Source organism: Octodon degus, unplaced genomic scaffold (assembly GCF_000260255.1).
Source record: "Octodon degus isolate 3935 unplaced genomic scaffold, OctDeg1.0 scaffold00008, whole genome shotgun sequence".
NCBI lineage: Eukaryota > Metazoa > Chordata > Mammalia > Rodentia > Octodontidae > Octodon > Octodon degus.
In genome coordinates, this window is record NW_004524584.1 from 18,275,816 (window position 1) to 18,291,165 (window position 15,350).

A 15,350-nucleotide genomic window follows, 5' to 3' on the forward strand; every position below is an offset into this window, starting at 1 on the left:
TTCTGAAAAAAAAAAAAAGAAAAGAAAGAAAGCCTTCTTTCTTTAACTTTGGGTGATGGGTATTTTGTCCCAGCAACAAGAGAGAGAGAGAGAGAGAGAGAGAGAGAGAGAGAGACAGAGAGAGACAGAGAGAGACAGAGAGAGACAGAGACACAGAGACAGAGAGACAGAGAGAGACAGAGAAAGACAGAGAGAGACAGACAGACAGATAGAGACACAGAGACAGAGAGAGACAGAGAGACAGAGACAGAGAGACAGACAGAAAGAGAGAGGCAGAGAGAGAGAAAGAGAGAGAGAGAGAGAGAGAGAGAGAGAGAGAGAGAGAGATTAACAGAAGACAGCTCCCAAGTCTAACTTAGGAGTCCCAGGGACACCTCAGGGCATCTTTCCTTGGATGAGCAAAAACACTCACTGCTCCCCCGTAGAAGCTTCCGGGTAGGAAGAAACGGCGGTGACCACCTCCTGCTGCCCACATTCAGGCCCCAGAGCCAGCCCTGGCCAGGAAGTCCAAAGCTCATGTATCCAGCATGGGGAGGGGGTGTCCCAAGCGTCTCTGCTCTTAACCCTCACGCACATCTCCCGCCTGAGCCATCCGGATCCCAAGAGAAGGAACAGGCAGGGGGCATCTCCGACGCCCCAGATGCAGTGGGGCACAAGACGGGTCCAGGCCAAATGAGGTCTTCTGCCCTGTAGGAGCAGGTGGCAGCTCGGGTCTCCATGCCCTTTCAGCTCCCCTGCCAGCGCAGCCGAGCGCCCAACGACCCGGCCTATCACGCAGCCCCACCTGTGCCCCCGTGGCCCCGCCCACTCCCTTGCCCCGCCCACCTGGGAGCCCGCCTCCCGTGGTCTGGCACCCCCCCTACCACCACCACCACCACCTGCGCAGGCGCAGCGCTCTGAGACAGATTTGAAAGATGGCGCCAGTCTCGTGGTTGGTTCTGTCTGAGGAGACGGTTCGGAAGCGCAGCGGCCTGGGGCCCCAACGCGACCTGGGTGCGCCGCTAGACAGTCGGGAGAGCCGGGTCGGGACTGGGCTTTTCCAAGGCGGCAGCGCTGGTTGTCTGCGCGGCGCCCCCGGCCCCACTGAAACGCTAGAGTGCCCACGCCGTCAGTTTGTTGTCGCTCCAGGGTCGCAGACCAGCGCTGGGGGGCGGGGGGTGGGTAGCTAGTGGGGGAGGGGAACCCGGGAGGGGGAGGGGAGCACGGGGGGGTAGCTAGTGGGGGAGGGGAACCCGGGAGGGGGAGGGGAGCACGGGGGGGTAGCTAGTGGGGGAGGGGAACCCGGGAGGGGGAGGGGAACACGGGGGGTAGCTAGTGGGGGAGGGGAACCCGGGAGGGGGAGGGGAACACGGGGGGTAGCTAGTGGGGGAGGGGAGCACGGGGGGGGGGCAGGGCCTGAGGGTGTTATGGGTCACTGCACAGGAACCACATCAGCCAGATAAAAATCTGAGTGGAGCCTTTTATGTACTGAGCTCGAGTGGATCAGCCGTTTCTCACGCAGGAGACTGGTTGGCACCCGAGCATAGGCAGCAGGGGGGTATTTATAACAGAAACCACGTCCCCTTTGGTAAGCGAATTTGTTATCTAGCAGGGAACAACAGAAAACTACATTTATTTGACACAGCTGCAAAATGTAACTAAAGGGTCTTGTATAGCTTAGTGATAAGTGCGTATTTTTATAAGATATATCTTAAGCTGACCATGTTATAGGAGATGGTTAGGGAGGGAGTTTGTTTTAGCTTGTTGCCTTGACAAGAAACATTGTTGAACAGCCTTGAGCCAAGAGAGAAAATGTATTTCTTAGAGTAGGTAACAGGAAGCACAAGGGTTTTTTAAAAATAATTTCCCACAGTTAAGGCACAAAATTCTGTTAACCCTTTACGAGGGAAGTTGGTATGCAGCGAAAGGAGCCCTGCGCTCGGTCCGGAGCCCTGTCCGGCTCCCCCTCCGCTCTGCTGGGCGCGACCTCCCTCCAGTGTGCCGGGCTCTCTCCTGGCTGAGCATCTTCCACGTCTTCAGGACTCAGCTTGCTTCCGTTTGGCTGAGGATTTTCGTGTCTAGTCGTGAAGCGCAGTGATGGGCAGTTTTCTTTTGGGGCTGTTTTTGGCATCATGATCTTGTCTTAGAGAAGAGTTTCTGTAGAACACGTGCTACTTCTTTGAAGGTTTCATGGAATTTTTTAGCAAAACTATGGCAGTGGGCTTTTCTGTTTCTCTGGTGGTTTTAGAACAGTTAATATTGTCAGTATCACCAGGGCTTTTTGCGAAATTGGTTCCTTTTATGAAACTGTCAAATGTAGAGTTGTTTATAACATGAACTTATTGGCCTATAATGACTGGAGGCTGTATCCATAGCCCTTTTGTCCATGGCATTGATAATTTGTCCTCTTTTTTAGTCTTGCTAGAAATTTATGAATGTTGATTTTTTTTTTTCAACACTGTGGAATTGCACCCCAGGCCTTCATGTAGAGTTGTATCCTAGCTCCTTAATTCTTTATTTTGAGATTTTGAGATCGTCTCACTAAATCCCAAAATTGTACAGGCTGGGATTCTCTAAACCTCCCAGAGCACTGGTATTGTAGGTTTGTGGCCTCATGCCTGGCTGAAATTAATGGAAGAGCAGCTTTTGGGCTGGCTTTTCTCCATCTTCTCTTTTTCAGTCCTTTTTTTTTTTGGTTGACTTCCACTTATGTTGCTCTATTTTTAGGTGCTAGAGGCAAAATGTAAAATATTGATTTGAGACTTTATTTTAGTGCTATAACTTTCCCTCTAAAGCACTGTTAGCTGCAACCCCAAGTTGTGTTAATGTCATGTTTTCATTCAGTTAATGTGTTTTTAAAATTTCCTTTGCAACTTCTTTGAGCTATGGAGGGTTTAGGAATGTGATTTTACAGAGTTTCATGTGTTTGTCATTTTCCTGTTATCGTTCTGTTACTGATTGTAATATTGCATAATTCCATTATGATCGTAGAATATGCAGTACTCTGATTTAAACTGCTTTAAATTTTGAAGGTTTGTTGACTGTCACAGTATTTGGTCTGCATGGTTGCATGTTAGCTGTGTTGTTGAAGAAAATGTGTGTCGGGCTGAGTGAAGTGTGGATGTCGGTTAGATCTTCTTGGCTGACGGTGTGGTGTGTTAAACCAGGAAGATTTTCTGTCTAGTAGTTCTATCTTCATGTGATTTGAAGCTCTGTTATTTGGTGCTTACACATTTAGGATGTTCCTATCTTTTTCCTGGACTGACTTTAGCATATGATACGGTCCTTTTAGTTCCTGGTTACTTTTTTGTTGAGGCATAGTTATAGCTTGTGTCTAGATTGACTCTCAAGCATTGTGTGTTCAAAGGTGAGGCTTTCAGGAAAGACTAGATCATGGGTATATGATACTGAATCAAGAGTTTGTGATGCCGGATTAATCTATTGATTGGTTTAGCATGGTTCTGGGTATGTATATAGTGGGAAGACCCACAACTTGGGCGTGGGTGGCACCAACTAATAGGCTTTTAGCCTGAATAAGAAGAGAATGAAGGAAGGCAGGCTGCTTCTGCCTCCTGCCTGCTACACCAAGAACTGTTTCTCTTGTCCTTGTCCCTTACCATGCCACCCTGGCTTGGAACCAGCTATTAACTGAAATTTCTATAAACTGTATGATAAAATAAACCTTTCCTCCTTTAACTTGTGGATATTGGATGTTTGTCCCAGCAGTTAGATAGTAAAAAAGTAAATCTGTTACAGATTGTTGGTACTGGAATTAGGGTTTATTCTGTGACACTACCTGACCATGTAGCTCAGAAGCCTTTGGAACTGGCTTTTGAGAAGAGTTTTCAAAGGTTTGGAGAGGCTGGCTGGAGAAGCAAACCAAGAGGACTGTGAACAGAGCTTTATGGAAAATTCTGGTCAGAGCTCAGAAGACCAGAATGTTAACTACAGTGCAGCTGTAAAAGACCTGGCTCAAAACGTTATCAGTTGGGAACAAAGACTGTATTGGCATTTGGATTCCAAAACATGTGCATTATGTTCTGGCAGAAAATTTGTCTATAATTTGCCCATGTCCATAGATATTACAGGAGATTAAGGACAGTGAACTAATTAATCTGGCAAAATAAATTTCAAGGTCGTGTAATATTGATATAGTGGCATGACTACTGTCGGCAGCTTTTAGCTAGCTCTACCTTGAGAAGAACAAAGGTCCCAGCAGAATAATTTTTTTTTTAGTTTGGCCAGAAAGAAAGCTCCAGTAAAGGTGCCTACTGTAAAGATGGAGTAGAGGAGAACTTGGTTGCTGAAAGGATTGGCATTAAAAAGCCAAGTTCTTTGGAATTGGTCAATAAAAAAGATGAAGAAGAATAAGCAAGAACAAGAACCAGCAGAACTCTACCCTTTTCAGCCTCAAAATTGAAAAGATTAAAGATTTTGCTTTAGAGAACCCCAGAATACTGTGTTTTAGAATGACAACAGCCTAGAAAACTTGTTCTTTAGGATTGGGTTCACTGTGCTCAGCAATCCAGGCATTGTACCTCTGTAAGCCAAGGGAAAAGGAAACCTAGCTACCATGCCAGCTGGCATTAAACTCTCATGTCATCCACATGGTGCTGATTTTAGGGCATCTGCAGAATGCAGGAACTGTAGGGTCAGGAAGGTTCCACCCAGATTTCAAAAGAAGGCCTGGAAGGCCAGGATGTGCGCCCCTGTAAAGCTATGAGTGTGAAGCTGAAGATGCAGTGGACACCCCAGAAAGTCGGAGAACCAAGAAATGTGAACCATCTGAGGAAAGCTGCAAGGAATGAGCAAATTTGGCCCAAGAGAGAAGCTATGAGAGCTGCAACTACTAATGGGGCAGGGCTATTCAAGCCCTTTGGAGTTCACATCTTCCCCCAGATGCTGGGCATAGAACTGAGGGCTTAATATTTGCCTTACTGGGTTGTGGCCATGTCTTGATTCCATTCCTTTCTGTTCCCCTTTTGTACCTTTTCAAATGGGAATGTTTATCTTGAGCCATTATACATTAGAAGAGTTTAACTTTCTTTTCATTTTTCAGGGGCTTGCAGCTAAGAGTTTGCCCTAAATCTTAGAGAAGAATTTGAAGTTGGACTTTTCAGCAGTGCTGAAAGTGTTAGCATTTTGGCAGCTCTTAGAGAGGGACTTTATGCGTTTGAGTAAACAAATATGTGTGTCTTTTGGGGGCCAGAGGCAGAATGTTATGGCTTGTATACAGGTATTCCCTCAAAGCATTGTGTGTTCATCTGTGGGGCTTTTGAGAGTGACTGGATCGTGGGTTTATGACACTAGATTATGGTTCTGGTAACTGAATTAGTCTGCTAATTGTATTAGCATAGTTCTTGGTGTGACTGAATAGATTTACTGAAATAAGACCTACTTTGGATGTGAGTGACACCAGTCAATAGGCTTGTAACCTGGGTGGAATGAAAAGGGAATGAAAGAAGGAAGACTGTTTCCTGATTCTTGCTTGCCACACCATGAACTGTTTCTCCTCTGGTGTGTCCCTCTGCCATGTTACCCTGCCTTGGAACCAGCCAGCTATGGACTGAAACAGCCAAGCATTCTCTCTCTCTCTCTCTCTTTTTTAACTTTTTTTTTTTTTTTTTTTTTTAAATTATGTGGTACAGGGTCTCACTGTGCGGCTCTGACTCTGACTCTGATTTGTGGTGATCCTCTTGTTTTCAGCCTTCCCGGCACTGGGATTACAGGCGTGCACCACTCAGATTTAGTGGCCGGCTCGGCTCACCCAGGGGGCAGTGCTGGCTTGACATATGATGCCGGGATTGAATCCTGGTCCCTGCACTTACCTAAGTAGGCACTTAGTCTGCTGAGCTATCTCGCCAGCCCCAACTTTACCTTTTTTGGTAGTATTGAAGATTGATGGTAGGCAAGCACTCTGCCACAATGTTCTGACTTTTTTAAACATGTCTTTTATTTTTTATTTATTTTTTATTTATTTTTTTGCTCCGAATGCCCTCAGGGCTTGTGTGGCTGGCTGGAGAGTTGTGGGGATTGAACTAGAGCCACCTGAGGCTGACAGCTTGGTGGAAGCAGCCATTTAAAGAACTGAGCTAGGGACAGGCCCCCAACATGTCTTTTAATGAACATTTGCCTAGCAAATCTTTTCCCATCTAGTTACTTTAAGCTTCTAACTGCCTGTGCCATATTTAAAATGAGTTTCTTGGTTCTTTATTTTTATTCACTGTTTGTCCATCCCTTGGAAGTATTTTTGGACTGTTAACATTGTAATTGTTACTGTGCATGAATTTATTTATTTATTTAGAGGTACCAGGGATAGAACTCAAGACCTTACGCTTGCCAGGCAGGTGCTTATTCCACTGAGTTGTATCCCTGGCCCTTGTGCATGAATTTAAATATGCTACTTTACTGTTTTTTGAAAAACTTTCCATCTGTTTTCCTGCCTTGTGTTTTGCTTGCATATTTTTAGTATCCCATTTTGACTTAAACTGTTTCAGAGTATGTCATATGGTTTTCTTTGTGGTTGCATATTACAGTATAAATATGTATTATATTACAACACTTTACTTGTATAGATATCTTACTATGTCCAAGTGAAAAGTAGAACCTTACTACCACTAAAGTTTCTTTACCATCCCTATCTTAAATAGTCATTAGTCCCTTTACCTACTTTGAGAACCACATTAGTTATATAATTTTTTTTTTACATTTACCTATCATTTTAGGTAAGTCAACCAGAGACATTTATCCACATTCATCTCTTTTATCATTCTTTCCTGAGTCCTGATGTTTGAAGTTTTCTTTTTCTTTTTCTTTTTTTTTCATTTGTGTTTGAGAAACTTTTTCAAGCAGTTACCTTAAGGTAGATTGCTGGTGCCAAGTTCTAAGTTTTTCTTCATCAGGGTTTGATTTATTGTTTTGTTTTGGTTTTTTGTTTTTTTTTTTTTGCTCCGAATGCCTTCAAGGCATGACTGGCTGGCTTGAGTTGTGGGGATCGAACCACAGCAATCTGAGCCTGACTGCTTTGTTGAAGCAGCCACTTAAAGAACTGAGCTAAGGGGCAGGCCCCCAGGGTTTGATTTATCTGTAATCCTCAATGCTGTTTTTAGGAGATGGGGATTTTGGGGTAGAAAATTCTTTTAGTACTTGAAAGATGTACTACTTTATCCAGACCTCCATGGTTTCTAGAGAGCAGTCCACTGTCACTTCAGTCATTTCCCTTATGGGAAATATGCCTTGTCTACATGGTTGCTTTCAGGATTTTATCTTTAATTTTTAGCAGTTTGTTTCTGATGTGTTTGGGTATAACATATTTGTTGTTTGCCCTTTTCAGATTTTCTAAGCTCTCTGGAGATATCTGTCTATCTATTTATCTTGTCAGATTTGGAAATTTTATTTATTTATTTGTTTATTTATTTATTTATTTATTTATTTTGTGCAACCAGGGATTGTACTCAGACCCTTGCACTTGCAAGGGAAGCGCTTATTCTACTGAGCCATCTTCTTGGCTCCTAGATTTGGAAGTTTTAGAATTTTATAGCCATTGGTTTTTCAAATTTTAAATATTTTTATTTTTTTGTTATTCAGTCCTTTTTTCTCTTTGAAGATCCAGTTGGAGTGCTATGACTATTATGAAGGCATGTTGGGTCTTTTTTCCCATGGGTCACAGAAGTTCTGCTTATTATAGTCTTTTTTTTTTATATTGGCCAGACTTGATAATTCCAGTCGGCCTTTGTGTTCACTCTTAGAATTTTTTTTTCCTCTGTAATCTCCAGTCTTTTTCAATCATTTAGTTATTTATTTAGTACAGGGTCTTACCACGTAGCTCAGACTCTTAATGATCCTCCTGTCTGAGCCTCCCCAGCACTGAGATTACAGACATGCGCCACCGCACCTGGTTTTGGTGACCAGCCCGTGTGCCCTTTTGGGGGCCGGCACAACATGCTGTGCTGGGGCTCGAACCCAGGTCCTTGCGTTTGCTAGGCAGGCACTTAGACCACTATCTCCTCAGTCCCTCCAGTCTTCTTTATATCTTCTGTTTGCTTGCCAAGAGTCTGGTTTTTCATTTGTTTTAGGAATATTTATAATTGCTCATTGAAGTAATTTTATGAGTTATTTTAAACTCCTTGTTAAAGCAATTTTGGCCTCCCTGACATTTCATTGTTGGTATCTGTTGTTTTTGTTGTCTCATTCAAAAGATTTTTTTGTAGTTTAAGGTCATTTTTTATATTGTGAACATTTTGTGATCTGTGAGACCCCACTTCCTATTCAGATATCTCCACTCACTGCTGGGACCTGTGCATGTGTGGCCTTACTGCCAAGCTGACAGCCAGGCTCCAGAAACAAAAGCCCTTGATATGCTTCCCTGGAGTGGAAGTCAGGTCTACTGACAGTGGCTTCTGTTCTCTGTTACAGCTGGTGTAGAGCTAATGTTTGGGTCTGTCCTGTCTTGCTGGTCTCTCCTAGGCCTCTGACCACAAAGAACAGGCCAGGTCTACATCCTGTGGTGTTTCTGGAGTGCTTTTGGTGCTTAGTTTGGGATATATAGGAGACACATGCACGTGCACACGTATGCTTGGTCATTTCCTGAGGGCTGCAGTCCCTGGACAGTTGGCTTTCTGACCTTCTCTCTGGGTCCAGTGCTGGCCTTGTGCATTTCTGTCCAGGGTACCTGGTATTAATTTGGTTTTTTGTTTTTGTTTTTTTTTTTTTTTTTGCGGAACCGGGTATTGAACTCAGGCCCTTGCGCTTGCCAGGGAAGCACTTATTCCACTGAGCCATCTCCCCAGCCCTCTGGTATTAATTTGGGAAGAACACGTACAGAGGATCTGGAACTAGATGCCCTTAAACCCTGTTGTAAACTTAATTATTTTAACACATAAGTGTTCCTGGGAAAGTGTTGCCTATTAAGACCCAAATTGTCTTTCTTTCCCCCCTGTATTTTAGGGAAGGGTCTACAGCATGTTCAGGGTCTCACCACTAGATAAAACTCTTAGTGATTCTCCTGTTTATAGCCTGCCAGAGGCTGGGCTTACAGGCTCATGCCACCATGCCCAGTCTCAATTACTGTCTCAGTGTGCCCCAGGGGCCAGGCTGGCAGGGCAGGCCCTGGGATCCAACCCCGGGCCCCTGCACCTGCTTGCAGGCACTTTAATCCACTGAGCTATTTGGCCGGCCCTCCAAATTGTCTTTTTGATTATAGAAACTTTGTAATGGCAGTTAGTTAATGAGCATGTGTATTGAGTATGCCTTGAGAGGCAAGCTACCGTGCCAAGCATTTGATGTCTGCCACAGAAATAACGGCTAGTGATCTCAGGCTATGGTCCCTGTGTGAAGGCCATTGAAAAGTGGAGCTGGAGGAGGATGCTCTAAGAATGGGGCTCAGAGGAAGTCATCTTGAAGGAGGAGATTAGCTAGAGTCAGATTGGCTGAATCTTTAAAATCAGCCCCTTTAATATGAATATTCAAACTGCTACTACTGCTTCTGCTTGGATCATCATCATCATCATCATCATCATCATCATCGGAAATTAAACCCAGAACATTGAGCTATATTCCCAGCCATTTTTTATTTTTTGACAGTTTTGATGAGTCACTAAGTTGTCAATGTTAGGCTTGAACATGCTAAGTGACTTTCAGATTATGAGATTAAAACATGGAAAATACAGAAATTTATAAGAAGGAAAAGTTATTCCAGATGGATTAAAGGTATTCATGTTTTATTTTATGCCTTTTGCCTTTTGACTTTTTTATATTTGTGTACCAAAGGAAAACATTATTCCTTTTTTTTTTTTTTTCTGTCAGGGATTGAACTCAGGACCCTGCCCTTGCCAGTCAAGCACTTATTCTACTGAGCTAGCTCCCCAGCCCTATTTTTTTTTTTTTTTTTTTTTTTTGGTCTGGCTCAGGATGCCTTAAGGGCAGGTCTGGTAAGGCATGAAGATCTGGGGATCAAACCACAGTATCCTGCGCCTGACTGCGTTTGCATAAGCAGGCAGTTAAACAACTGAGCTAACCAGCAAGCCCCCTAGAAAAACGTTATTCAGTAGCATTTATTAAAGAATGTTACAGGAGACTGTTGTGGACCATTTGGATAGGTACAAGGACTGCTATAATGGGATTTTGCAGTGGGGGAGAGGGATTGGCTTTAACTCTGAGCACGGTGTATTTGTAGCCAAGTTAGGAGGGTGAGGGGAGACATTGGATGGAAAATTACTAAGAGGAAACAAGGAATCAGAGGGAGTCTTCTGAGGACAGGCCCAGGGAGGTGGAGAATGAGGAATTTGGGCAAGTATTGAGTGGATATAGAGGGCGGGTGTCCTTGCTAATGTGGCTTAAAAGGTTCTTGGATAACACTAGATTTTACAAGGAAGTACACAAATGGGTTAGGAAAGGATTCAGCGGCCTGACAACAGTTTGGTCAGATAATCTTCATGCCTGTTATAGCTAATAATTTGGACTTTTGTTATAGTATTTATTTTCAATTTAAGGGGATTATAGTCTTATAATTGTCTGTTCTTAGCTGAACTTCAGTCATTGTCTATTCCCGGAACATACCAAGAGAAGATTACTCACCTAGGAAGTTCTCTGATGCAGCTAACAGGTCTAAAGTCTTTAGATCTTTCACGCAACTCTTTGGTTAGTCTAGAGGTAAGTTTTAGGTTTATTTTTTAAAAGAAAATTTATTGCTGTACAATCAGTAGAAAGTTTATTTACAGTAAATGCGATGTATTTTATAACTGCATATAATTGTACACTGTGCTCTTACAGTGGTGCGTAAGTGTTCCGTTGTTTACTGGTGTCTACTGTGAGCTAGCTTTCTTATATATCCCATTTCATCTTTAAACTACTTTGAAGACCAAAGTCCTAGCCCTCTGAAGAAAATTGACTGTCTTTAAAGGGAATGAAGTAAGATCCCAAAGATACAAGTGTGGGTATCTCTACCTCTCCATCCCCTTGTCAGCCATGTCACCTTCAGTTTCTGTGCTGCGTATCCACGCATGGTCTGACGTTAGCCTCTGGCTCTAACCTAGCCTTCCATGGGCTTGGGACTTGTTGCAGCATGGCCATGGGTGGCCATTTGGTCTAAATGTGATTTAGAAATCACCCTAGTGACCCAAGTGGGAAAGTTATAAAAGTTCTGCTTACAGCTTGATTCAGAGGGAAGGTTCTTATCTTCACAGAAATGTAGGACATTACAACTCCAGAACGTGACACTGTATAGGCCATGTCTGAAAAACAGCTTTGAAGTTCTACTCAGTCAGATTTGAGCTTCACCCTAGACTGCACCCAATGCTAGTTCTTCCAGCCCCCTAGTCTTTGGTTTCCAAATCTATAAAATGGGAGCATTAACAGTTCTGATGCTAATGGTGGGGATGCAGAATAACTGAAACTGATTCTCTTGGCGTGGGGCATACTAAAGACTCAGGAGATTATAGCTGTGCTTAGTACCTGTAAGACTAGCAGACATGCTTTCAAACATGTGTATGTGGTTATTTCACTTTGGAGAACACAGATGAGAACACTTTTTAGCTTTTCCTGGTAACAGCATTGTTCATTGTGAGTGCATCTAAGTTGATCGGTCAGATGGCTTATTTTGCTTTGTTTATTTTTAAAGCATGGACTGATGAGCATGCTTCCTGTTTACAGGGCATTCAGTACCTGGTTTCTTTAGAAAATCTCAACCTCTACTACAATTGCATCTCGTCCTTAGTGGAAGTGTTTCGGCTTCACACCTTAACTAAACTCCAGGATGTGGACTTGCGGCTAAACCCAGTTGTGAAGAATGAGCCTGACTACCGACTGTTTGTGCTGCACATGCTCCCCAGGCTCCGGCAGCTGGGTAGGCAGGGGAGCACTGTGCTGGCACCCTCACTCTGGAGCTTGGGTGTGGGGTGGGGTTTGAGCTTTGATTCCTTCTAGAAAGGGAAGTTGATTTGATTTTCTACTTTCTATGAGGCCTGACTAACCAGAGACAGAAGGCACTGGGCCCTTTGTTTTCACAGGTTGGTTCTGGTAGGTGAGCTGTCTAGGAAGGGGATTAAAGGCTGTATTGTTCTGGGCCAGGCTGCTCTCCTGTTCTTGCAGAGATTCTTCACTTTTTACTGTTCGTGCTTCTTAAGCATCATCTTGGGCTCAACATTTCTCCCTCCCATAGCAAATTTTCACATAAGGAAGTATCCTGCAGTTGAGGGTAGTATGAGGTTCTTTTGGAAAATGGAGAATTAGATGTCAGTGTTGAGTGTATATTAGCAGAGAGGCTGATACGGTTTGAGGACATGCAGGGTTATCTGGCTAAGTACGCCTGACTCGTGTGGACCTTCGTGGGCTGGGCATGGCTGAGAGTTAGCACTGGTTTTATATTTATGAGATAAACCAAGGGGGGACATGCCACCAGCCAGTCTTATGAGAGAAAGTCTGCGCGCGTGCACACACACACTTGCACAGTACCTCTGTAGTCCAGGAGGGCATTGCTCTGTGAACGCCATCCTGCAGGTGGGACTGTAAGCCAGGGAGCCTCTGAGTGCACTGGTAAATGGATACTGAACCGAGACTGGACCTGGCCATCTAGGCTGTTGTGTTGTCACAGCAAGGACTTAAGATGTTTTGATCATAAAGCAATCTTTTCAGTGTCTGAGTTTTGACATTTTAAACTGTGTTCTGCAATTTGTAGATGTTTCTGGAGGTACCAGGAGAGGCTGTATGAGTAGCACCTGTTATTTCAACCCATTTTTATTAAAAAAAAAAAAAAAAAGCAGGAATGCCAGCATTTTACACTGGCTGTTTACAGAGACTCACCTGTTTATAACTCACTCAGAACTGTTTTTTCCAGCCATCTGAAAGTGATTTGAGGAACTAACATAATAGCCCAAGCTGTGACTGCCTCCCTAGCTGAGTAGATTCCATTCTTCATGGCAACTCAAATTGGTGGGGAGTAGATGGGCAGACATGTCTGATTGGGTTGGTGGTCTGTCTTCTGCCCCTGTGGTGATGACCAAGTACCCTCAGCCTAAGAATACATTCATGTTTGGCAGGGCCTGAAGTGTGCTCAGTGCCTGCATCTCCCATCAGCTGACCTAGCAGCACTGTGATCCCAGCTCTGGTATGCTGTTTGCATAGACACTGACCGTCCATTGCCCACATAGCAGGTGCTGAGGCCATGGGCTGACACCTGCAGTGCAGGTGAAAATCTCAGTCAACCATGTGGCACTGGCCTCCTGGGAATTTGGTAATGCTGTTATATCATAGTGCTGGGCTGTGTGCCTGAAGCCTACTATGTGGTTTGAAATATAGTTTCCATTCTTATTTTGAAGACACTTGGGTAGAGTAAGTGCTTGTGTTCTGACTTTTATTTGACTGTTTGAGCAAGTCAATTATAAATAGTTGGTTTTGGCTCTTTTCAGAAACATTACAATCACTTTGGGTAACTGGGAATCTTTAGTTCGTTAGTTTTAAATCATTGCTTTCTCTTTGTTATAACAGTACCAGATTGAGAATGTTACAGTGTTTATCATAGAGAAGGAATATAAGTCTTCCTGCACATGAAGACACAAAAGAAATATTATTGGAGTCAAAAGTCATTGCAAAAATCTGCCCAGATCCGTTCAACTACTGCGTGCCTAAGAAAAGCATTCCATCTCATTTGATGGATAGCTAGGAGACCCCTAGAGGGATGTGCAGAGGAAGTGAGGGTGGTGGTACAGTCTGGTCAGGGGATGCTGAAGTCAGGAGAGACTGGGAAAATGGGGGCTACATCTGGCCTTGGATGTTCTGAGTGGTTCAAGTAGATAGTCTTGGGGTTAGGGACTTGGAGCTTCTCAGGAAGTAGAGTTGGGTCTCCAGCGCAGGGAGGGTGCTCACCCTGTGTTGCACCAGTGGTGGAGGTAGGAAAGCTAAACACTGAGATCTAGGGGTGAGAGAGGAGGGCTTACGAAAGCAAAAAAGGGGTTGTCACATATCTGGGGCACTGCATGGAGAGAGAGGAGCCATCCCAGTTTGCAGGTCCTACCAGGCCTACATTTGGGGCAGTTGAACTCATGTCTCTGTGGGCCTAAGAGTGCACACCTTAAGGGCAACTCCCACTGTTACAGTTTTCTTCACTGTGTGTGTTTGGGGTTCTCCAGCTCAGACAGAGACAGCATACTTGTCAGTATGTTGTGTGATGAGAATTTTATCTGGTACCTGGTGTGCATGTGTAATGTAGTGGGTTTGTGTGCACCTTACACATATGCTATTGTTCCTGCAGGCAGTAGCCTGCCCTGCAGCAGGTCTGAGCAGTGAGCTTCCAGGGGGCTGGCTAGCCTCATGGTACTGCCCTTAGGATCTCTCATGGGAACCAAGCACAGCCCCTGGAGCTCAGCACCCCTGGACTGGGCCTGCCTCATGCTGTTAGGGGGCACTATGGAAGGTCAGTCCTGGGGGTGCAGGAGCTTCCTGCATAATATGCTTCAGGAGTAAGCACCTATCGTCCCTGTCTCCTACAGCTCTCTGCTATTTTCTCCCTAGATGATCGTCTGGTGAGAGAGAGTGAGCGGAAGGCTTCCCGACTGCATTTTGCTTCGGAGGACTCACTTGACTCAAAGGAGAGCTTACCAGCTGCTTTGAAAGTTGGAAGGTATGGACGCTTAGGCATTTTTCAGTTTGGTCTGTTGGCAGGACATTCAACCATAAGTCATAAAAGCCGATGCATGCCAGCCACCCTCAAAGAGGCAGATTTACAGGAACAGACAGAAGATACCTGCCATGTTAGGACTCCAGCAAATGGGGATAGGGTCTCTTTCCTTTTTTTTTTTTTTTTTTTTTTTTTTTTTTTTTTTTGTGGGACCAGGCATTGAATTCAGGCCCTTGTGCTTGCCAGGAGTGCTTATTCTACTGAGCTATCTCCCCGGCCCCTCTTTGCTTATTTTTCACATTTCTTTCTTTCTTTTTTTTTTTTTTTCACATTTCTTATAAGTTAGTTCTTAATGTTTAAAAGTGGTTATCAGAATGGTATTTATAAAATCAGACAGTGAGGGTGGCTCTGGTCCTCAGCTACTTTTCACTTCTGTGACTGCTTATGTCAAAAAAAAAAAAAAAAAAAAAAAAAACTTTCTTATGTCAAAAAAAAAACTTTCTTATGTCTTGTAACTTTCTTATGTCAGGTAACTTTCTTATGTCTTGTACCACTAAATCCTGCTTCTTCATGTGAGTCTTTAAATATGAACCCCTTCCTGGTTGGATACTGGGTGTCTTACAGGCCCCAGTTCCCACTCAGAGTAGGTCATAGATATGCCCTGTCTGTCCTCTCTGCTTCTGTGGCTAGTCTCTCCTTAGTTAGGTACTGGTTGCCACACCTGCCTCATCCCACTTCCCATGCCACAAATGCTACCATC

At 44.1% G+C, this 15,350-nt stretch overlaps 1 protein-coding gene across 2 annotated transcripts in view; it reads left to right on the top strand.

Moving 5' to 3' along the window:
• Nucleotides 1-868: 868 nt before the first annotated feature.
• Cep72 (centrosomal protein 72) overlaps nucleotides 869-15,350 on the top strand; it is a 33,872-nt gene continuing 19,390 nt past the window's right edge. The window contains exons 1-4 of one of the 2 annotated variants that reach the window (XM_023705422.1): nucleotides 869-931; nucleotides 10,502-10,629; nucleotides 11,629-11,821; nucleotides 14,485-14,593. In XM_023705422.1, the coding sequence (XP_023561190.1) occupies nucleotides 10,570-10,629; nucleotides 11,629-11,821; nucleotides 14,485-14,593 (362 nt within the window). In that variant the 5' untranslated portion in view covers nucleotides 869-931; nucleotides 10,502-10,569. Of the gene's footprint in view, nucleotides 994-10,501; nucleotides 10,630-11,628; nucleotides 11,822-14,484; nucleotides 14,594-15,350 lie in introns of both variants that reach the window. The other variant, XM_023705417.1, reaches the window with a different exon arrangement.